The sequence below is a fragment of the Mobula birostris genome, chromosome 7 (genome assembly GCF_030028105.1).
Source record: "Mobula birostris isolate sMobBir1 chromosome 7, sMobBir1.hap1, whole genome shotgun sequence".
Classification (NCBI taxonomy): domain Eukaryota; kingdom Metazoa; phylum Chordata; class Chondrichthyes; order Myliobatiformes; family Myliobatidae; genus Mobula; species Mobula birostris.
The window spans coordinates 154092063-154116793 of NC_092376.1; the positions used below are offsets into that span (position 1 = coordinate 154092063).

General features: G+C 41.3%; 1 protein-coding gene across 1 annotated transcript in view; it reads right to left on the bottom strand.

Moving 5' to 3' along the window:
- Positions 1-24731, bottom strand: part of LOC140200518 (organic cation/carnitine transporter 2-like) — an 81256-nt gene that overhangs the window by 41487 nt on the left and 15038 nt on the right. The window contains exons 2-3 of the mRNA XM_072263979.1: positions 6100-6203; positions 685-839 (exon numbers count right to left, since the gene is read on the bottom strand). Coding sequence (XP_072120080.1) covers positions 685-839; positions 6100-6203 — 259 coding nt within the window. The remainder of the gene's footprint in view (positions 1-684; positions 840-6099; positions 6204-24731) is intronic.

The window sequence follows — 24731 nt, forward strand, 5'->3', positions numbered from 1 at the left end:
GGATTCCAAGCACAAAGAAAGATGTAAAGCGGCTTCATTCGGATGTAGACAAGTTGAATCAATGGATGGGAGCATGCCAAATGGAATATAATGTGGAAAAATATGAAGTTATCTACTTTAGTACACATAGTGGAAAAGGATAATGTTGGTTAAATGGTGAGAGATCAAATACTGTTGTTGATCAAGGGGATTTGCCTTTACACTTGCTGAAGGTCAATAGCCATGTGCAGCAAACAACTTGAAAAGGCAAATAAATGAAATGTTATTTATTATTAGAAATAAACTTAACACAGGAGTATGTAGGTCTTAATGAAATTGTAGTAGGCTTGTTGAGGCCAGACCTGCATGTTTTGTACAATTTTTGTTCTCCTCATCTAAAAAACAATGTAGTTGCCAAAGAGGGAGTGCAGTGAAGATTCAATAGGCAGGTTCCAGAGGTGGTGGCTTTGCCATTAAAGGACAGATAAAGTTTACTGGGAGTGCAGTCTTCAGAGATTAGAAATTTGACAGGAGAACTCCTCAAAATACACAAATTTGACTCTGAACTTGATAAATCTCTAGTAGAAACAAAAGATATAGAGTTAGATCTTATTCCTATTTTGTAGTTACTGGAACTTCATACTAAGAGTAACATAATCATTAAATTTAGAAAAAAGAAAGAGACTGAATAGCATAGCAACTCACCAAGAACAAAGGCAGACATATAATTTGAAATTTCACCAAAACCTTTGAAGAAATTAATCAGGCAGAAGATTTCCAAGTTTGGTGAGAATGTGATAAGCACATTGAATGCAACCTGTAGCACCATTGTCCCAAACATAACAATTTTCCTCCCAAACCTAGAAAACAGATTAAACAGTTACATACAGCACTGCATAGTTAGTGACGAATATATATATATATAATTAAACATATTCTAGCTCACACTTTCGTAAATCTACATGAACATTCAAGTACCTTTAAGATATACATTCCCTCAATTACACATGTAGCCGCACACACAAATAAATAATTTATTCTTCTGCTTCTGGTTAATTCTGATTAAAGGGGTGGCACGGTAGCATAGTGGTTAGCATGCTTTACAGTACGGGCAACCCTGGTTCAATTCCTGCCACTGCCTGTAAAGAGTCTGTACGTTCTCCCTGTGACTACGTGGGGTTCCTCTGGATGCTCTGGTTTCCTCCCGAAGATATAGTAGTTGGTAGGTTAATTGATTGTAGTAAATTGTCCTGTGATTAGGCAAGGATTAAGCTGGGGGGTGCTGAACAGCACAGCTCGAAGGGCTGGAAGGGCCTATTCTGCATTCTGTCTCAATAAATAAATAACTTACAAAAGGATTGAAAAGCCTTCTTCCTAGGCAGCCCCTTGAGATGGACAATGGCCTACTTCCACTTTGGTTTTGTGGATTGTGGGATTGGTGTGTAGTTTATGAGGTTCTCATCTCTGTACTACTTCATAACGCACATCCTGGGTGTGCTCCTGGTGTATGGCAGTGAGGTTCTTATTACCATCCGAAATGTTCCTTCATCATTTGGAACAACCTAGGGGCAGGAATTCCTAGGAGTTTTCCTCAATCAAAAGCTGTGTTGGCACTTGAAAGCAGTTGCCTGCCTTTGTTGAGATGGGTCTCCCAAGATATAGGATGAGGACCATGTTTTACAGGTTCTCACTATGAATCTTTAGTATTGGAGGGCCACAAAGTATAGCAGGGACAAGATGGTAAATAACCTTATGAATATTATCTGATGTGCCTTTATTCACACAAACACTGATAATGACTTGGAACTGAGCCACATCAAGCATCATCTGCAGCTCAGTCACCAAAGTCTGAGTAATATTGGTTCTGGAGCATAATTGATAAATTGTCTAATTGATTCTCTTTAACTCGATTCCCTTATAAAGTTTGTCTGAGTTGAGATGCAGAATGGCAGCAAGGTTGAGAAAAGTTTTGGAGTCACGGTGTTGCCTTGCTTGACAGCAGACATCAATGAGAATAGTTTGGTAGAGCGAAGATAAAATGAAAATGTATTTTGGTGGGCATAATTTTTGGATGGTTTTCCTTTGTCCCTCCTTGACTAATGGAGTCAAGACTCTGATGAGGTCAATTAAAAGCAGTTGAAAAGTCATAATTAACCTGGCTGGTTGTTATGAGCACATAATGAAAGGACTAAAAATTAACTCAGGGTGAAATACTCACTGGCGCTAAGATGCCAATAGATGTAAACCCTCCCGCTGCAATAAGAAATGTAAGTACAAGAAGAAACAAAGCTAGACATATGGATATTCATCACCCAGTATGCCCTCTTCTCACTCTTACCAACAGGCAAGAGATACCAGAAGATTTAGCTCCTACACCATCTGGTTCAGCACCGTTATTACCCTACATCTGTTGTCCTCCTGAACTGGTGTGGATAATTCAATTCGCTACTACACTGATCTGACTCTACGATTTGCAAATTTATTTTCAAGAACTCTTTCCGCCTCACGTTTTCAGTGTTATTTTTATTTGCGCAGTTTGAAATCTTTTGCACATTGGTTGATTATCAGTCTTTGTCTGATTATGTATGTATTTTTTGTGAAATTCTATTGTTTTTATTATTTCTTATGAATACATACAAGAAAATTAATCTCAAGGTCGTATATGGTAGTATATATGTACCTTGATGTAACCAGGGGAATGTTGAATATAATATTTTACTGTTAAAATGCACTTATTTATTCTCCTTGGTAATGCTAAAATAGCTGCCTGTCCCTTTAAGAGAAAATGGTGGTGTCATTTTGCATGGTGGAGTAGAACAAAGAGTTACCATGTTCTAGAAAGGACAACGTTCGAATGTTTTTCCCAGGTTTGGTGAGGAAAGGTGAACAATATTTGATAATATCTATGTAAATTCATTTATACTCATTTGTAAATCTATAATATCAGTAAGTTGAAGTGTTTTACATGTGGATGCTTTAGATTTTTGAGAGTAAGTTGATCAGTGTTGGATAGCCTGATTGTGAAGTTCCTTAATTGGCCTACTAGGTTAGTCCTTTTAGTAATTCAGCTACAAGACAATAAATTGTAAAAGTTTACTTGTCTGTCTTTATTGTTTCATGACTGAGTGTGACTGTAACAGAGTAATGTGAATGTGTTAATCTCTGTTCACCTAGTGTGAGCGAGGCAAAGTCATTTCAAGGTCTATCCTATATGTGTTTGGAAGTTAAGCACCTGTGTGCCAAGTGTGAGTATTTCTCTTAGCTGAGATGAGATGTATTTATTCATATTTTCGATATTGTGTATAAGGTACAGGATTGGTGGGATTCTAATGTTGTTCGTATTTTTTTTAGATTTGCCACCCTGGAATGGTTTTGCATATTTTGTTTTAGTTATTTTCATACTGCATATGTAAGAGGGGTGTGGTCTGAAGTTAAACTGAGATTGTAATAGTGGGAACTGTTTTTTAAAATTTATTTTGTCGTTTTTATTTTGATAGTCTCTTTCTGCAATAAAACATTTAAAACAGATAAAGCAATTTAAGACCCAAACAAGTATTTGTTGTCCTTAGTGTGTATTTTTCCCCAGGCTACAAAATTGATAATAAATTTCCCTGAACTTTGAAAGTGATATCAACAGTTCCTGCAGTTAAGGCTCTTAAGGGGATCCAATGCAGAATTGACGGAAATGTAGTCTGGTTGGTTCATTCTCACCATAGTAGCCTCACGGTTAGTGCAATGCTGTTATAGCTCAGCACGTTGGAGTTCCGGGCTCAATCCTGGCATCCTCTGTGAGGAGTTTGCATGTGTAACATGCTGGTTCAGATTCTTACTGTATTTCATTTTAGCAATTCTGTAAGAGCAGTCTGTTCTGGTTTCAGCTTGTTTGGGTTTGAGCTGAGATCAGAGGCTTTGTTGTTCAACTTAGGAATGAGTATCAGCCAATCAGGATGGCAGAACTGGGGGAATGTTCTAGAGAACGTTGGGCGGAGAGGTCTTTGTTGGCGGGAGCTGGGAGAAGACAGGAGTGAAGATGGTGGAGGATGCTGTCCCTGTTGTGCAAGGTACTTTGCGCAGATTAATGGTTTTGAGGAGGAAGGACCTATACTCCCATGGGAGAACCCATCTGTTCAAGATGGATTTCGAGCGACCTTCGGAAGGTGGTGTTTGCTTTCACATAGACCAGGGGTCTAGTGTGTGAGATACAGACATGTTCAAGTTTTGAGCTCCACCATGCACATATGACTGTTTAGGTATAACGGGCCCTTTTTCTTTTTCTCTTTCTTACCTTTAATAACTGCTTGCCTAAGTTATCATTCTTAAATACACTTCTGATTAATTGTATGCAGTGTGCGATCTGTTATCTCTTGCCAACAGTGATTGCCGGATGTAGTAAATCACACAGCATTCACACAAACCAGGATTTGGGTGGGTGAGACATCCCAGCCTCATGGCTTTGGCGGGATCAAAGTCACATACACAGTAGACATAGGAAGCCTGAGAAAGGTGAGTTTCTTATCGTGGAATCTAGTGGCTGTTAGCGAGGGGCTAATGAGCTACATTTCCGGGGATGCCCGGTAAGGGGGGTTTCATATGTCCTCCCTGTGGAATGTGAGTTTTCACTGGGTGCTTTGCTTTTTTCCCCCCACAGTCCAAAGACATGATGTTTAATAGGTTAATTGGTCATTATAAAATGTCCTGTCATTAGGCCAGGGCTAAACTGGGTGTTGCTGGCAACACCAATCGAAGGGCGGGCAGGGATTACTCTGCATTATATGTATCACTAAATAAATATGAAAATTAGTTAAATTAATAATGAAGATGACTATCAAGTAATTTTTATATCGAACATAAAATAGTACAACACAGTACAGGCCCATAATGTTGCGTTGACCTTCAAACCCCGCCTCCCATTTAACCCCCCCCACCTTAAATTCCTCCATATACCTGTCTAGTAGTCTCTTAAATTTCACTGGTGTATCTGCCTCCACCACTGACTCAGGCAGTGCATTCCACGCACCAACCACTCTCTGAGTAAAAAACCTTCCTCTAATATCTCCCTTGAACTTCCCACCCCTTACTTTAAAGCCATGTCCTCTTGTACTGAGCAGTGGTGCCCTGGGGAAGAGGCACTGACTATCCACTCTATCTATTCCTCTTAATATCTTGTATACCTCTATCATATCTCCTCTCATCCTCCTCCTCTCCAAAGAGTAAAGCCCTAGCTCCCTTAATCTCTGATCATAATCCATACTCTCTAAACCAGGCAGCATCCTGGTAAATCTCCCCTGTCCCCTTTCCAATGCTTCCACATCCTTCCTATAGTGAGGCGACCAGAACTGGACACAGTACTCCAAGTGTGGCCTAACCAGAGTTTTATACAGCTGCATCATTACCTCGCGACTCTTAAACTCTATCACTCGACTTATGAAAGCTAACACTCCATAAGCTTTCTTAACTACCCTATCTACCTGTGAGGCAACTTTTAGGGATCTGTGGACATGTACCCCCAGATCCCTCTGCACTTCCACACTACCAAATATCCTGCCATTTACTTTGTACTCTGCCTTGGAGTTTGTCCTTCCAAAGTGTACCATCTCACACTTCTCCGGGTTGAACTCTATCTGCCACTTCTCAGCCCACTTCTGCACCCTATCAATGTCTCTCTGCAATCTTCGACAATCCTCTACACTATCTACAACACCACCAACCTTTGTGTCGTCTGTAAACTTGCCAACCCACCCTTCTACCCCCACATCCAGGTCATTAATAAAAATCATGAAAAGTAGAGGTTCCAGAACCGATCCCTGTGGTACACCACTAGTCACAACCCTCCAATCTGAATGTACTCCCTCCACCATGACCCTCTGCCTTCTGCAGGCAAGCCAAATCTGAGTCCACCTGGCCAAACTTCCCTGGATCCCATGCCTTCTGACTGGAAATTCCATTGGATTAAGTTATTCTCCTGTATTATCCCATAAATTAGTATGTTATCATGCTGTAATTTATTTCTAAATTTATTTTATTAATTCAGCTTATCTACCATGATCTTTGTGTGATGGAGTTAGTTAGCAGTATACATGATAAATAGACTATATGAGGCAAAGGAAAGAAACGGCTCACCTGTCTGATAATATTCCAGAACTAAAGGAACCTACTAACACTCCCATGAAGTACAATGATGCAGCGAACGGTCCTTTCCAGCCATTGTTACACACCAAGTCCCACTGAAATGCAAAAAACGTCAGAAAGTCCAAAGATAGGGCCTTGGGCAATTGTGGGTACAATCTGATTCAGCCCACCATCGGTGTAATACTATGAATATGGATGTATGAAGAACTGAAGACAATATACAGTACGTAATGAGTAGAAAGATTTGTTTTCACAGAGTTAATGTCTTAACAGAAAATTTTGCTTGGGAAAGACCATTCCATTGTTCAGTGGTGGTCCTGAGTTTCTGCCTTCCAAAATACAGCGTGTAGATTTTACAAAGCAAATTGTAAAAAACTACAAAATACATTGTTATTTCAGACAGCTTTTCTAACATAATGAGCACTGTAACTCTTCAATCTTAAATTCATTCCATCATCAGATTAAGAGTACTTACATAAAACTGAAAGACTGAAAACAATTATTACAGTTTGTCAAGACCGCACATTGGCTTCTTTCCACTCTGCTTTCATTCAGTACCAAGTGCATATCCTTCCATTCCATCCTCTTCCATCTTCTTACCTTGCTTGTGAATTTATGCAGTTTTCTTTGACTAACAGGAGTGTCCAATGCTTCAGGTTTGTGAGGTTATTTTCTTGTGGACCAGACGACTGTGGACTGAAATCTTTGCTGGTTCATTAATTAACATGATGCACTGATGCACAGAGGCTTCAAAGAGTCAAACAGCTTACAGTGCTCACTTAGCATCACTTGTGCAAAAGAGCATAAGACCATTACATATATAAGCAGAATTAGGCCATTTGGCCCATCAAGTCTGTCTACTATTCCAGCATGGTTGATTTATTATCCATCTCAACCCGATTGTCCCGAGTTCTCTCCATAACTTTTGACACTCTTACTAATGAAGAGTCTATCAACATCTACTTTAAATATACTCAATGATTGTTGTCCACAGATGTCTGCAGCAATGAATTTCACAGATTCACCACCCTCTGGTGAGAGAAATTTTTACTCTTCTCTGCTATAAAAGGATATTCTTCCATTCTGAGTTTGTGCCCTCTGGTCTTCGATAGCCCCACCACAGGAAACATCCTCTCTGCATCCAGTATTCAATATGTTTTGATAAGATCTCCTTCATTCTTCGAAACTCCAGCAAGTATAGGCACAGAGCCATCAAAAACTTCTCATATGTTAACTTTTTCATTCCCCGTATCACTCTTAAACACAGAAACATAGAAAATAGGTGCAGTAGTAGGCCATTCAGCCCTTCGAGCCTGCACCGCCATTCAGTATGATCATGGCTGATCATCCAACTCAGAACCCTGTACCAGCCTTCCCCCCATACCCCCTGATCCCCTTAGCCACAAAGGCCATATCTAACTACCTCTTAAATATAGCCAATGAACTGGCCTCAACCGTTTCCTGTGGCAGAGAATTCCACAGATTCACCACTCTCTGTGTGAAGAAGTTTTTCCTCATCTTGGTCCTAAAAGGCTTCCCCATTATCCTCAAACTGTGACCCCTTGTTCTGGAACCTCCTCTACACCCTCTCCAATCCCAGCACATTCTTTTTTAGGTAAGAGATTCAAAACTGTTCACAGTACTCCATGCATCTGAGCATTGCCTTAAAAAGCCTCAGCATTACATCCTTGCTTTCACATTCTAGTCCTCTCAAAATAAATGCTGAAATTACATTTGCCTTCCTTACCACCAACTCAACCCGTGAGTTAACTTTTAGGTAATCCTGTACAAGGGTTCCCAAGACTGTTTACATGACTGATTTCTGAACTTCTTCCCTGTTTGGAAGATAGTCTATTCCTTTATTCCTTTGACCAAGTGCATGACCTTTCAGTTCCATGCACTATATTCCATGTCCCACTCCTTTGCCCATTCTCCTACTCTGCAGAATATCAGCCTCCTCAGCACTACCTGCTTCCTGCTTCTCTAATTATTTTTGTATCATCTGCAAATTTGGCCACAAAACCATCAATCCCAACATCCAAATCATTAAGATATAATGCGAAAATATGTGTTTCCAACACCAAGCCCTGTGGAACACCACTTATTACTGACCACCAACCAAAGAAGGCCTCCTCTATTCACACTCTTTGCTTCCTGCCAATTAGCCAATCTTCTATCTAGGTTAATATCTTTCCTCTAATGGCGTGGGCTCTTATCTTGTTCAGCAGACTCATGGGCTGTACCTTGTCAAAGGCCTTCTGACAATCTAAGAATCAACATGCACTGAGACTCCTTTCTCTATCCAACCTGTTATTTCCTCAAAAAAAATTCAACAGATTTGTCAGGCATGATGACTTCTGCTACTTTATAATGTGCCTCCAAGTACCCCGATATCTCAGACTTAATAACGGACTCCAACTATTGAAGTCTGGTTAACTAGCCTATAAGTACCTGACCTTTGCCTCCCTCCTTTCTTAAGGAGTAGAGTGATATTTGTAATTTTCCAGTTCTCTGGATCCATTCCAAGATAGAGTGATTCTTCAAAGATCAGTAACAATACTTCCCGAATTCCTTCAGCTACCTCTTTCAGAAGCCTGGGGTGTATTCCATCCAGTCCAGGTGGTTTATCCACCTTCAGACTTTCATACCGTCATACCTCCAGGGAGCCTCGAGGCAACTCATGTGGCAGCAGAACTCTCAATGGATACGACTAATTATTCTCGTTTCAGCCTGATACAGCTAAAAAGCACAACTGCTTCCAAGATCAGTACAGTCAACAAAGATGTCTTAATGCATTTAAACAAACTATCATTGCTTAAAACTAACAGAAACAATGCTGACTGCGGACGGACTCCTCGGATTCCACGCAGGAAATGTTGCTGCAGGTCAGGGATACAAGTGCATTTAAGGAAATGGGGTTTAAACTCCCAATACCGACTATCTTGCTGGCGAATGTGCTGTCTCTGATAACTAAAATTGATGACCTCAGAGCTATGGTGCTGAATCAGAGGGACATTAGAACCACGTGCGTCCTTTGTTTCACGGAATCCTGCTTAACCCCTTCTGTACCGATGCAGCAATTCAGATCGAGTGGTTTACTATACACTGTCGGGATAGATCTATAGAGTCCTCAAAAGCAGAGGTGGAGGAGTATGCCTCATGATCAACTCCTCTTGGTTCACAAGTATATCAGTGCTGTCCCAATCCTGCTCACCAGACCTGGAATATTTAGCAGTTAAGTGCCATTCAATTTTACCTACCACGGAACATTTCCAGTATCATTTTGGTAGTGTTATACATTCCAACTCAGACCAATGTCAATCAGGCTTAGATGATCTGAGCAATGGGATCAATATTCATGAAACAGTGCATCCTAACGCCTTCACCATCGTTTTGGGGGATTTTAACCAGACTAGTCTGAAAAAAATCACTAAGCAATTGCCATCAACAGATCACTTGCAATACCAGAAAAGTAAACAACACACTGGACCATTGTTACACCACAATCAAGAATGCCTACTCTGCTATTCCACGCCCTCACTTCGGGAAGTCTAATCACTTGGCTGTACTTCTACTCCCTGAGTATAGGCAGAGGCTGAAGACTGCAGCACCAGTAGTGAGGACCAAGGAGGTATGGACAAGGGAAGCACAGGAGCACTTACAGGACTGCTTTGAATCAGTGGACTGGACTGTATTCAGGGATTCATCTTCAAACCTGGATGAGTATGCTGCAGTTGTTACCAACGTCATTAAAACCTGTGTGGATGAGTGTGTTCCTACAAAGACTTACTGTACTTTCCCAAACCAAAAGCCGTGGATGAACCAGGAGGTACGTCATCTGCTGAAGACTAGGTTTGTGGCATTCAGGGCTGGTGACCCAAGTCTGTACCAGAAAACCAGGTATGATTTGCAGAGGGCTATTTCAAGGGTGAGGAGACAATTTCGAACGAGGTTGGAGGTGATATCGGATGTACGACAACTCTAGCAGGGTTTGCAAGACATTATTTCCTACAAAGTGAAACCCAATAGCATGAATGGCAGCGATGCTTCACTACCAGAAGAACTCAATGCCTTCTATGCCCATAAAGGTTGCTGGTGAATGCAGCAGGCCAGGCAGCATCTATAGGAAGAGGTACAGTTGACGTTTTGGGCTGAGACCCTTCGTCAGGACTAACTGAAAGAAGAGCTAGTAAGAGATTTGAAAGTGGGAGGGGTAGGGGGAGATCCAAAATGATAGGAGAAGACAGGAGGGGAGGGATAGAGCCAAAAGCTGGACAGTTGATTGGCAAAAGGGATATGAGAGGATCATGGGATGGGAGGCCTAGGGAGGAAGAAAGGGGGAGGAGGGAAGCCCAGAGGATGGGCAATAATGGATGGGGTACGAGGGGGAGGTGGGGCATTAACGGAAGGTAGAGAAGTTAATGTTCGTGCCATCAAGTTGGAGGCTACCCAGACGGAATATAAGGTGTTGTTCCTCCAACCTGAGTGTGGCTTCACCTTTACAGTAGAGGAGGCTGTGGATAGACATATCAGAATGGGAATGGGACATGGAATTAAAATGTGTGGCCACTGGGAGATCCTGCTTTCTTTGGCGGACAGGGCGTAGGTGTTCAGCGAAACGGTCTCCCAGTCTGCGTCAGGTCTTGCCAATATATAGAAGGCCACATCGGGAGCACTGAACGCAGTATATCACCCCAGCCGACTCACAGGTGAAGTGTCGCCTCACCTGGAAGGACTGTCTGGGGCCCTGAATGGTAGTGAGGGAGGAAGTGTAAGGGCATGTGTGGCACTTGTTCCGCTTACAAGGATAAGTGCCAGGAGGGAAATTGTTGGGGAGGGATGGGGGGGAACAAATGGACAAGGGAGTCGCATAGGGAGCGGTCCCTGCGGAAAGCAGAGGGGGGGGAGGGAAAGATGTGCTTAGTGGTGGGATCCCGTTGGAGGTGGCGGAAGTTACAGAGAATTATGTGTTAGACCAGGAGGCTGGTGGGGTAGAAAGTACTTCTTTCCCTCCCCACTCTCTGACCAACCCTCGCCTGGGTTGAAAATTCCACCACAGAAGAATGGTACCCTTTGTTGTCACAGTCGGTGACTTCTAAAGAATTTCGGAGGACAACGGGAAGATTGACGGCATCAGCTCACCTGAAGACTCAAATCTCTCCCTCTCTCTCTCTCCATCACTACTCAACTCAATACCATGAACTGAACTGAACTTTACTTATCATCATAAGATTATCTATTTACCCTTAGACCAGAAGAAGCTTGGTTTTCATATATTTCCACACTTACTTATATATAATCATTGCTAAGCTGTTTGATTTATCTGCATTTATATTACTGTATTGCGTAGTTACTAATAAATACCATTAGTTAATAGCAATACTGGACTCCAAAGTGTTTTCCATTTCTGCTGGTTCTTTAACCCGTCACAGGGTACATGACAATACCAATGACATAGGAGGCAAAAGCAAAAAGGTCTGAAGAGAGAACTCAGAGATCTAGACAGAAAGCTGAGAAACAGGACCTCCAGGGTATTAAAATTTTGGATTGCTACCTGTGCCACGTGCCAGTGACAGTTTAAACAGTACGATTTGGCAGTTAAATGCATAGCTGGGAAGCTGGTGCAAGGGGCAGGGCTTCAGGTTCTTGGATCATTGGGTTCTCTTCTGGGGCAAGTATGGCCTGTTCGAAAGCAACACGAAGGGGACCAAAATTCTCACAGGCAGGTTTGTTAGAGCTATTGGGAAGGGTTTAAACTAATTTGGCAAGGCGATAAAAACCAAGTGAAAGGACTCAGGATAGGACGGATGGTGAAAGAACAAAGATAGTGTGCGTCAGACTGTCAGGAAGGGCAGGCAGCTGGTAGGACAAAATTACAGCCAGCAAATTGAGTATCAGCGTACAGGTTTCCCCTAGCATCTGAAGGTAGGGCGTTCCTATGAAACGGTTCGTAAGCCGGAATGTCGTAAAGTGAAGAAGCAATTACAGTTTATTCATATGGGAAAAAATCGTGAGCGTTCCCAGACCCAAAAAATAACCTACCAAATCATGCCAAGTAACACATAAAACCTAAAATAACAGTAACATATCGTAAAAGCAGGAATGATGTGATAAATACACCGCCTATATAAAGTAGAAATATTTTTCTACAATCATTGCCGCACTCTCCACTGTAGCGAAAATCTCACGCAAGCGCTCTTGGCAGAAACACTCTCTCCCGTAACCTTTAAGCTATGAAGCTGCCAAATCATACCAAATAACACATAAAAATACACAGCCTATATAAAGTAGAAATAATATATGTACAGGTAGTATCACTTACCGGAATCGGGAAGACAGCGCCGAGCACACTGATGATGGTGTGTTAGGCTGAGTCGCCGGAGGTTGGGGTGGTGCAGTGGCCCCTAGCCTCCAGGCCGCCAACCAATACCGACACGCGAAGCATGCAGCGGTGCAGCGGTATCCGGGACCCACCCAGCACATGTTTAAGAAAAGAGCCAAAATAAACAAGCTAATTAATTAGGTGCCGCCTGGCACGTAAACCTCAGCCCAGATCAGAGGTGATTGCCGATTGCTTAGAGCAAGTGAAATTGGCAATCGCCTCTGACCTGGGCCGACATTTACTTGCCGGGCGGCACCTAATTAACTAACTTGTTTATTTTGAATTTTTCTTAAAGATGTGCTGAGTGCGTCCCGGCCACCACTGCACTCTTCACGGATCGGTATCGGTCTGCGGCCTGGAGGTTGGGGTGGTGGGACACTGGGGTGTCATGTCATCGTTGTCTGTTTCCATCAGGGCAGGCAGGTCATCTTCTTTTATGTCTGCCTGCCTCGATGTCGAAGGTTGAGGTTTGTCGCTGCTGTGGCTGACGTGGAAGGCTTGAAAAATGACAGTATGTTTGACTGCTTAGTCTTGCGCATGTTTCTATCATACAGTTCTTTGTAAGCACTCAAACCATCCTAAAAATATGCCCTAAACCTACGTACCCTTTCAAAATGAAAGTCATACTTTTCGGCAATCATTGCAGTGAAAATCTCACACTGTTGCTTCACGTTCAGTTCCTGGACGACTTCACTTTTGGTCCGTTCGTTACTGCATTCGGTTTCGATTGTTATCCTTTCCTCTTCCAACTGCATCAGCACTTCATCTATCAGTTCTTGGTCATGGGATGCCAAAACCTCTTCAATATCATCTTCGTCAACTTCCACAAGCCAAATTCACTTTGTCCTTACTTTGTTCACCACGATCGAAACGCTTAATTATGTCTAGTTTTACGCTAAGTGTTACACCCTTACAAGCTCTTTTAGGCTTTTCCGATGCCTTAGAACTCATCTTGCTAATGGATGTTCAAAATAAATCGACATAAAGCACAGATGCTCACAGGCACATGTTTAAGCAATGCCGGCTAGATTGCAGTTCCGAGGAGGAGCTTCGCTACTCAGGGCACTCGCTGCCTTTTTTCATAACAGTGAAAACACCTTCTGTTAGCGAAAACAGGTGACTAACGTAGGTCTTTCGTAACAGCGAGGTTTCGTAAAGCAAACGTTCGAAAAGCGGGGGACACTTGTATTAGGGATGCAGAATCAAAAAGGGCAACAAATACAGTACTCAAATTATATCTCAATGCACAAACTATAAGAAATAAGATGGATGATCTTGTCGCACTTTTACAGATTGTCAGGTATGATGTTGTGGCCATCACTGAATCGTGGCTGAAGGATGGTTGTAGTTGGGAGCTGAATGTCCAAGGTTATCGGAGGGATTGGAAGTAGGCAGCGGGAGTGCGTGGCTCTGCTGGTAAAGAATGGTATCAAATCAGTACAAAAATGTGACATAGGATCAGAAGACGTTGAATCCTTGTAGGTTGTGTTAAGAAACTGCAAGGGTAAAAGGACTTTGATGGCAGACTCTGATATGGGCCTACAAACAGTAACTGCGATGTGAACTACAGATTACAATGGGAAATAGAAAAAGCTTGTTAAAAGAGCAATGTTATGATCATTCTGGAAGATTTTAACAGGCTGGTAGATTGGGAATTGGATCGTTGTTTCGCTTTTGTACCAGCAGTAATGGTTGAAATGACAATAAAAGCGACTTGACTTGACTTGAAAATCAGGTTGATAGATCTAAAGAATTCAATAAAGTGTCTAAGTAGTGCTCATTGGAGGTCCAGGGTTGGGAGTACAGCTCTCCATAATATGTTTCAAAACTCTCTTGAATTTTTCCTATTGTATTCTCCACAAGCTTTGTCTTTAGATTCTTTATTTTATGAATTGTATTGTCTGCTTGTTGTTTTTGTAATTTATATGCTAATAATCTAGCTGATTTACCTCCTATGTCATAATTCTTTTGTCTCAGGTAAAGAAAATTTCTTTGAGTTTCCAATGTATAAATATCATCAATTTCACTTTAGATCTACCTAAACTTACAGATCTACAAAATGAATGCCTATTAGAACCAATAACTGCCAAAGAACTGAATGTGGCCATCTCTAGATTAAAGGCTGGAAAGTCCCCGGGTTCTGATGGGTTTATCTCAGAGTGGTACAAATCACTGAAGTCACAGTTAGCCCCATTACTACTGAACACCTTTAATTGGATCTTGCAGAGAGGAGAAACTCCACCTTCCTGGAAAGAAGCGATTATTTCAGTTATTCCTAAAGAGGGTAAAGATAAACTAGAATGTGGTAATTATCCGCCAATTAGTGTTCTTAATTTAGATTACAAATTATTTACATCTATATTAGCGCGCAGATTGGAAAAGCTTTTACCTGGCCTAATCCATTTAGAACAGACTGGATTTATTCAACAAAGACAAACACAGGACAACATAAGGAGAACTCTACACATACTAGAACAGGTTATTAAGAACGAGACAGAGACAATGGTTGTGGGATTAGACGCTGAGAAAGTTTTTGATTCATTAGTTGGGCATTCCTACACAGAGTGTTAGGAAGATTCGGCTTTCAAGAAAAGATTATTAAAGTAATTCAGACTCTATATGACAGCCATACAGCTCGAATTAAGATAAATGGGGACCTCTCTGACTCCTTTATTTTAGAGAGACGCACTAGACAAGGATGCCCAATTTCTCCTCTCCTTTTTGCGCTATATATTGAACCGCTTGCCCAACTAATAAGACAGAGCGAAATCGTAAAAGGTATCAACATGGCAGGGATTGAACAGAAAGTGGCGTTATTCGCAGATGATGTTTTGGTCTATCTGAGTGAACCAGAAAAATCACTTATAGGATTGTTTACACTGTTGGATGACTTTGGGAAAATATCAGGTTATAAAATAAATGTAAAGAAAACGCAGGTTATGTCCCTAAATTATACACCATCCAAAAAACTGCAGGATACATACGATCTTAAGTAGGAAGCTAAATCATTAAAATATTTAGGAATAACCCTGCCGAAGGATCTTTCAATGCTGTCACAGGTAAATTATGGGCCATTAATTTCAGAGATGAAAGCAGATATGCATAGGTGGAATCTTATCCCCTTTTTAAGTTTAAATTCAAGGATAAATACTATAAAAATGAATATTCTCCCTCGGTTACTGTATCTTTTCCAGATTTTACCTGTGGAGGTGGATGATAATCCATTCAGGGAATGGGACAAATGGATTTCCCACTTTATCTGGCAAGGAAAGAAACCTAGAATTCGATATAACACCTTACAGTTAGGGAAGGAAGGAGGAGGTATGGTACTTCCTTGCTTGAGAAATTATTTTTTTGCTTCACAGATAACCCCTCTGTTATATTGGTGTAATAGGGAATATAAGGCCAGATTGAAGGAAATAGAATTTGGATTGGTTGACAGTTTTCCTCTACAGGCTTCAATAGCTGACAAAGGATTGATGGCCCAATTGGAAAAGTTTAAAAACAGTTGGATAAATCTTACATTAAAAGTATGGTAGAAGGTGGTTAATTGATGTGGAATCAACAACATGTTAAAACTTTTCAGATGGTGTGCATATGATACCGAATTCCTTCCCAACAGAGGAAATAAAAGATTTGAACTATGGATAAAGAAAGTTCTTACAACTTACCTCTCATTTACACATAAAAAGAGTATTACAAAGTTTCCAATTCCTGCAGGGCAATCATGGCCTAGAACACAATGACTTTTTTAGGTACCTTCAAGTACGAAACTATGTTAACCAGAGTTGTAGATATACAGACCTATCAACAGTAGAATTAGAATTTTTCAAGATTCTGAATTCGGCCTGCAGTTCAATACCTAGTAAATCAGTTTCTCGATTATATAATGCACTCTCCCATGCTAAAAATATAAACACATTGTATATTAAAGAGAAGTGGGGTTGGTACTTTCAGAGGAGGCTTGGGGGAAAATACGCAGCTTTCAGTGGTCTTTGACTAATTCTTTGACTTGGAGAGAACATAGTTGGAAAAATATTATAAGATACTTCAAGACCCCATATCAGGAAAAATATAAAGACACAAACGTGACGCGTTGGAGAAGGTGCGGCTCCAAGGAGGCAAATCATTTCCATATTTTCTGGGATTGCCCTAAATTAAGTTTATATTGGAAAGGTATTCATAGAACATTAGTTAAGGCACTTAAGACCCAGATACCTCTGAACTTTGAAACACTCTAGTTGGGGCATGTATTGTTTCTTGAACAGAAGGAAGATATAAAGTTGCTGCAGGCCCTCTTAGTGGCAAGTAAGAAATCAATCACTAGGAAGTGGCTAAATTCAATACCACCTACATTAGAAGATTGGCACGAATTTATCTTGGAAATATTTAAAATGGAAAAGATGACTTACTCCCTGAGAATTCAAAAAGAAAAATTTTATCAAATCTGGAATAAATGGATTGAATATATAACCCCAAAGCGAGCAGACTTTAGATGATTCTCCTAATGATTTATACTGCTCTTCTCATCAACACAGTAATATTGCTAAAGTAAGCACCCCGGTCTAAATGTTTACTGTTTTTGTTTTTTTTTGGAAAATAGAGAATTAACACGTAAAGGAAAAGATTTGGGAAAGGGATAAAAAATGATAAAATTAAGTAAATAAGTACATAGGGATTGGATAATTATGTTTGGGGGTAGGAGCAAACATGAACAAGTTAGGATATAATCACCTACAATGGTTGTTACATAGGCTTAAATACAACATTTTGGACCAGAAGAAATGGTCCCGAAGAGATATATGGAAATTATTATTAATCCACTATTACTATTATTTTTCTTAACAACTAATATCATTACCTAGCCTAATAGATTAGAATTTCAGCTGTACATAATTATCTAAGTGTCTAATTTCTTTTTATATCATCTTAATGTGTGCTTAGGAATGTATAAATAATTATAGTTTTGTACATATATAAAAAAAATGGAAAAGTATACGTATGAAAGAAGTACTTGATACTTGTGAATTCCTTATCCAAATAAAAATAAAAAATTTAAAAAAAAGAAAATCAGGTTGATAATGGATCTCAAAAAGTGAATTTGTTGAATGACTATGTGATGGGATTTTAGAGCAATTTGTCATTGAGTTTTCTCGGGGATCAGGTATACTGGATTGGGTTCTATGTAATGAACAGGAGGCGATTAGGGAGCTTTAGGTAAAGAAGCCCTTAAGAGGCAGTGATCACAATATGATTGAGTTGAACTTGACATTTGATAGGGCGAAAGTAGAGTTCGATGTAGCAGTATTTCAGTGGAGTAAAATAAATTACAGTGAAAGAGAGAGGAGTTGGCCAAAATAAATTGGAAGGAGATGCTGGCAGGGATGACAGAGGAGCAGTAGAGGCTTGAGTTTCTGGGAAAAATGAGGAAGGTGCAGGATAGATGTATTTCAAAAACAAAGATATACATAAAGAAAAAAATAGTACAGCCGTGGCTGACAAAGGAAGTCAAAGTTAATGCAAAAAAAAAGAGGGTATACAACAAAGCAAAAATTAGTGGGAAGGTAGAGGATTGGGAAGCTTTTAAAAAGCTACTGAAAACAACTATAAGAATCGTATGATGAAATATGAAAACAAACTAGCAAACAATATCAAGGTGGATAGAAAAAGCTCTTTCAAGTATATTAAAAAAATAAAAAAAAAGAGTTGTAAGTGGATATAGGAATGCTAGAAAATGAGGCCGGAGAAATAGTAACAGGGGATGAGGTGATGGCAGATGAATTTTATGAGTGTTTTGCATCAGTCTTCACTGTGGAAGACACCAGCTATGTGCCCGGTGTTGAAAGGTGTGAAGAAAGAGAAGTGAGTGCAGTTACTATTACAAGAGAGAAGGTGCTCAAAAAACTGAAAGACAAAAAGGTACAGAAGTCACCCAAACCAGATGAACTGCACCTGAGGGTTCTGAAAGAGGTAGTTATATAGATTGTGGAGGCATCAGTAATGATCTTTTAAGAATCATTGGACTCTGGCATGGTGCTAGAGGACTAGAAAATTGCAAATGTCACTCCACTCTTTAAAAAAGGAGGAAGGCACGGAAAGGAAATTATAAAGCAGACTTCCTGACATCAGTGGTTGGGAAGATGTTGGAGTCGATTGTTAAGGATGAAATCATGGAGTACTTGGTAACACAGGACAAGGTTGGAGAAAGTCAGCATGGTTTCCTTAAGGGAAAAGCTTGCCTGGCAAACTTCTTTGAGGAGATTACAAGTAGGATGGATAAAGGGGATGTAGTGGATGTTGTATATTTGGATTTTCAGAAGGCCTTTGACAAGGTACCACACGAGGCTGCTTACTAAGTTAAGAGCCCATGGTATTACAGGAAAGTTACAAACATGGTTAGAGCATTGGCTGATTGGTAGGAAGCAGCGAGTGGGAATAAAATGATGCTTTTCTGGTTGGCTGCCAGTGACTAGTGGTGTTCCACAGAGGTCGATGTTGGGACCGCTTCTTTTTATGCTGTATATCAATGATTTAAATGATGGAATATATTGTTTTGTTGCCAAGCTTGCAGATGATATGCAGATTGGTGGAGGGGCATGTAGTGTTGAAGAAACAGGAAGGCTGCAGATGGACTCAAACAGATTAGGAGAAATGGGCATGAAAGTGGCCCAATGTTGGAAAATGTACGGCCACGCACTTTGGTAGAAGAAGTAAATGTGCAGACTATTTTCTAAACAGGGAGAAAATCCAAAAATCTGAGATACAAATGGACTTGGGAGTCCTTGTGCAGAACATCCCAAGGTTAACTTGCAGGTTGAGTCTGTAGTGAGGAAGGCAAATGCAATGTTAGTATTTATTTCAAGAGATTTAGAATATAAGAGTAGAGATGTGATGCTGAGGAGTTTATAATGCACTGCTGAGGCCTCACCTTGAGTATTGTGAACAGTTTTGGGCTCCTTATTTAAGAAAAGATGTGCTGGCATTGGAGAAGGCTCAGAGGAAGTTCACAATGATGAAAGGTCTCTCATATGAGGAACATTTGATGGCACTGTGCCTGCACCCACCGGAATTTAGGAGGATGAGGGGGATCTCATTGAAACTTTTTGAATGTTGAAGGGCCTAGACAGAATAGATGTGGAACAGATGTTTCCCATGGTGGGATACGCTAGGACAAGAGGACACAGCCTCAAGATAGAGGGGTGTGCATTTAAAACAGAGATGTGGAGAAATTTCTTTAGCCAGAGGATGGTGAATTTGTGGAATTTGTTACCATAGGCAGCTGTGGAGGCCAGGTCATTGGGTGTATTTAAGGCAGAGATTGATAGGTTCTTTATTAATCATGGCAACAAAGGTTACGGGAGAAGGCTGGGGAGTGGGGCTGAGAAGGGGAAGAAAAGGATCAGCCATGATTGAATGGCGGACGAGACTCAATGGGCCAGATGGCCTAATTCTGCTATGTCTTATAGCCTTATACACACAGTATGCTATCTTATAGAACTACTATACACGTTCATCTTCTATCAGATTCCTTCCTCTCCAGCTCCTTACATTTCCTACCCGTTTGGCATCACCTATCACCTTTTAGGAATTCTCCTTCTCTTCCCCCACCTTTTTATTTTGCGGTCTTTAACCTTCCTTTCCAGTCCTGAAGAAGGGTCTTCTCCTGAAACATTGACTGGTTATTCAATCGCATTGATGCTACTTGATCTGTGGGTTCCTCCAGCATTTTGTGTGTGTCTAACTTTACAAGCAGCTTTTTGCCTCCCACTTGAAGTTCATCCAATAACCTTAATATACACAGAGTAGCTTCTGGTTCTTTATATTCATAAAAGATAAACGCTTGCAACTTTCCTTCAGCTCCTTGAATTCTCTTCCAGCTTAAATCGAAACCACATTTTGCAAGTAACTGCCTGATTAACTTACTGTATCAGGAAAATGAGAGAAGATCTTATAGAAACATATAAAATTATGAAACGGATAGATAAGATAGAGGCAGGGAAGTTGTCTCCACTGGTAGATGAGACTTGAACTAGGGGACATAGACTCAAGATTTGGTGGAGTAGATTTGGGGCAGAGATGAGGAAGAACCGATTGTCTCAGAGAATGGTGAATCTGTGGAATTCTCTGCCCAATGAAGTAGTGAAGGCTACCTCAGTAAATATATTTATGACAAGTTTGGATAGATTTTTGCATAATAGGGGAATTAAGGGTAATGGGGTAAAGGCAGGGAGATGGAGATGAGGCCATGGCCAGATCAGCCATGATCTTACTGAATGGCGGAGCAGGTTTGACGGGCCTACTCCTGCTCCTATTCCTTATGTTCTTATGTTCTCAGATAATTTGCCTTCAAAAACAGTTGACAGCTTTCGTCACTTTCAGTTGTGGCTCCATCTAATACTTTTATTAATTCCCTTCAGTTGACTCTATTGCACGGGATGTGGCATACAAATTGAAGCACCTTCAATAACTCCAAAACACTAAGGTTTGGTAAAATACTGAAAGGCTTTTATTCGCTGTACAATACGACCTCCATGGTGAGTGTCTGCCCTCGGACTGAGGGGGAGGAGCAAGGCGAAACACCTTTATACAGGACTCTGGGGGAGGAGCCACAGCAGCAGTCAGCAGAGGAGCGTGTCCAGACAGTTAACCCAGTCACAACATATATATGGTTTACCATACAAATAATGGATAGACCTCCGAGCAAGTTGCAGTTCTTTCAGCCACTCACAACCGCACAGGGCTGATCCTTCTGTTTTAAGCACATATAAGCCAATTGATTGTGCCTTATTGATTGTTGTATTTCACTGTCACAAAGGTCATTCTCACAGGAGTTCTTTTCTCCAGTGTAAGTTCTTAGTCGGATATCTATAGGCTTCAGTTCAGTATCTTCTAAACTCATTTTGTGGAGTGACTGACAGCCAAACACTATCACTCCAATTCTCATCTCCTTGTTAAATTTGTCACGGTCCTGACTGTTAATTCCCCATTTTCTCCTAATTCCCTTCGATGGCAGCACACCTGGTTCTCATCAAGCCCTGCAGCATAAAAACCCTGGCTTTGCATCCACTCCTGCAATGAAACCAATAATTCGAAACTACCCCCAATCCTCCCACCATCCCAAAAGGTAGAAGTCGGACAAAGAGAAGGAATAGGCTGGAATGCACCCCTATAGAAAAGAAAAAAGAAACAGAACTCTGCGAACTGCTCAATTCAAATAGTGATTTTAAAAGTTTTTCTTAATTCCCCTCCAACCTTTTACAAGAAAAAACCCATGGCCCTAAGATAAGAAAGCCCTGCAGAGGAAAAAAAATGTTTATGCTTAATCATTAAAAACTAAACTAGGAAATGCAAAACAATCTCCAGAGACGTCAAAACAATAGTATTAAACCTAAGCAATGTAATCTCTAACAAAAAAAAATCGGCGCCATTATCCCTTTGACTTACTGCCTGATGAAAAAACACTGTTTTTAGCAGAAAAACTGAGACTAATTATCTATTTATTCTATTTACTAAGCACTCCATGATATATATAAGAAAAAGTCTATATAGACTATGAAAACTATCACTTAATTAATGAAGAAAAGGAAGAGTAAAAACCAGTTAACAATCTGTCCACTGTGTTAGTTCACTCAGTACAACAAACAGAGTTCGGAAAAGTCATTCATCAGTCAAAACAAGACGTTCACATCTTCTTTAAATGGCCCATCGATCAAAGGACATCTTCAACATATCAGAAATCTTCAAAGCCTGTCTTCTTTCAGAAAATTATTCAGCAGACCTAATACCATTCAGACCTCGGCCACCTCCAAAATAGAATTAACATAGTCCAATGCCGCTCGGGGATCCAAAAAAAACACATGGAGTCGAATCTTTAGAAAATAATTTAAATTGGGCTGGATAACAAAGTGATGGGAATAATCCCTTATCATGGGCTATCTTCATAGCTGGAATGAATTTGAATCGCTGTTCCATAACTTCCTGTGGATAGTCTTCTCGAATTTTGGAACCCTTAAATTTAAAGACTCTGTCTCCTTGCATATTTTATGACTTGGTCTTTAACTCTGAAATGAAGAAAACTGACCAAAACTGACCTTGGTTTATCCGGATCTCGAGATCTCGAAGTGAAAATTCTCAGCGCTCTTTCAATATTGGGAGGCTGAGGTAGAATGTCCGGAAACAGAGATTGAAACAAATTAGCAAAATAGTCCAATAAATTCCCACTCTCAGATCCTTCCTTCAGTCCAACAATTCGAATGTTATTCCAACGAGACCTTGCTTCCAAATCAATAATCTTGCTTTGAGCCTTTTCCAAGCGGGCTGAAATATCCGCTATCTGACGCTTTGACTCTTTAAACTCAGTGTTCAAGGAAAAAATATTTTCCTCTACAAGCTGTAAACTCTGTCAAAACGATTTCATCTCAGAAGTGTTATTGTCTTATTTTCTTGTTGAGAGCCATCAATGCATGTTCTAAATGCTCAGCCCAGACAGGCATATCTTCTGATTTTTCTTTCGAAGTTTTTCTGTTTCCATTGCTGGATTCAGAAAGTTGCTTTCCACTTCTTAAAGATTGTGACATAACGATAACTATTCCCCTCTAAGATCTGACAAATAAAAGTTAAAAATTCAAAGTTTAAACTGGGGAAAAGGGAGAATTAAAGACAGCCACAGGATTTGAGTGTTACTCCATTAAGCTGCAAGCGGCAGTCCTTTGCATCCACTCATTGCCAGATCGTCGTTTAGCCAGTGTGGTAATTAATGTTCCCGGCTGCTTAGGATTGTGTATTCTAAATTTTACTTCAGTACCGAGGTTTACCTGTGTAACTCCGTCTCTCTGTGCCAAGAAAAGTATTGTCTACCACTTGCCTTTCTACGCTCCGTAAGTTCTGCCTGCCTCCTGCTTTCCTGTTCATCCTCCTGTTTGCCATTCAGCTCCAGCCACTCTCACACCCTTGTCTGCATCCTAACTCAATCTCCGTGCCAGTGCCCTTCATTTGGGTTCGCCCCGTTCTTTGCAACAGGATGATCTGGCCATCATGGACCCAGTAGACACAAAGACCCTTCAACAAGACTCTCTCCTCATTCTGCTCCCAGTCCGGCCGTTTCCACCGCCCCGGGAGAGGAACCCATGCAGCTGGGACAGAACCGCCTTTCTCCCACTGAATGACTGGAGAATGAGAGCAGGTGAGTGTCTATGTTGTGGCCAGTCCAGTCACTTCTTTGCCACCTGTCCCCTTTGGCCAAAAAGGGGAGGCTCACCAGTAGCGGGGGAGGCCCTGGTGAGCCAGACAACATTCCCTTCCGTCCCCCGACCCCGGATGCAGCTTCAAGCCACTTTGTGTTACAACCAACAGTCCTTGTCTCTGTTAGCACTAGTGGACTCCGGCGCAGAGGGAAACTTTTTGGATGAAAACTTAGCCTTCCAAGCCGGAATTCCTCGGGAGCCATTGTGTACCCCTCTGGACACCCGGGCACTGGACGGTAGACTCCTGGCCCGAGTCACGCACTGCACGGAAATCCTGCTTCTCCTTCTCTCCGGAAAGCGTCGGGAACAGGTACGATTCAATTTAATTTCTTCTCCTCAATCCCCTGTAGTTCTTGGCCACCCTGGTTAAGCCGTCATAACCCCCACATTGACTGGCCCACCGGGAAGATAGTCAGCTGGAGTTCATTCTGCCATTCCACTTGTCTGCGATCAACCCTTTTCCCAGTGGAGGTCACCGCGACCTCGTCCGCCTCTGAGACCCTTGACTTGTCCAAGGTTCCCGTAGAGAATCACGATCTAAGAGAAGTGCTTAGCAAGCAACAGGCCCTTTCTCTGCCCCCACATCGCCCTTACGATTGCGCAATTGACTCCCCGCCCCCCCGGAGCCTCACTACCCACCAGTTGGATGTACAACCTGCCCCGACCAGAAAGGGAAGCTATGGAGACTTACGTAAATGACTCCCTAACAGCTGGCATTATCTGACCCTCATCTTTCCCTGTAGGTGCAGGTTTCTTCTTTGTGGGGAAGAAAGATGGCTCACTACATCCCTGCACCGACTACCGTGGCCTGAACAATGTTACCAGAAAGAATAAATATCCCCTGCCCCTTATCAACTCTGCTGTTGAGCCCCTTCACAGAGCCACAATTTTCTCTAAGTTGGACTTGCAATATGCCTGTCACCTGCTCAGGATAAGGGAGGGAGACGAATGGAAAACAACTTTTAACACCCCACCTCGGTCATTTCAAATATCTGGTT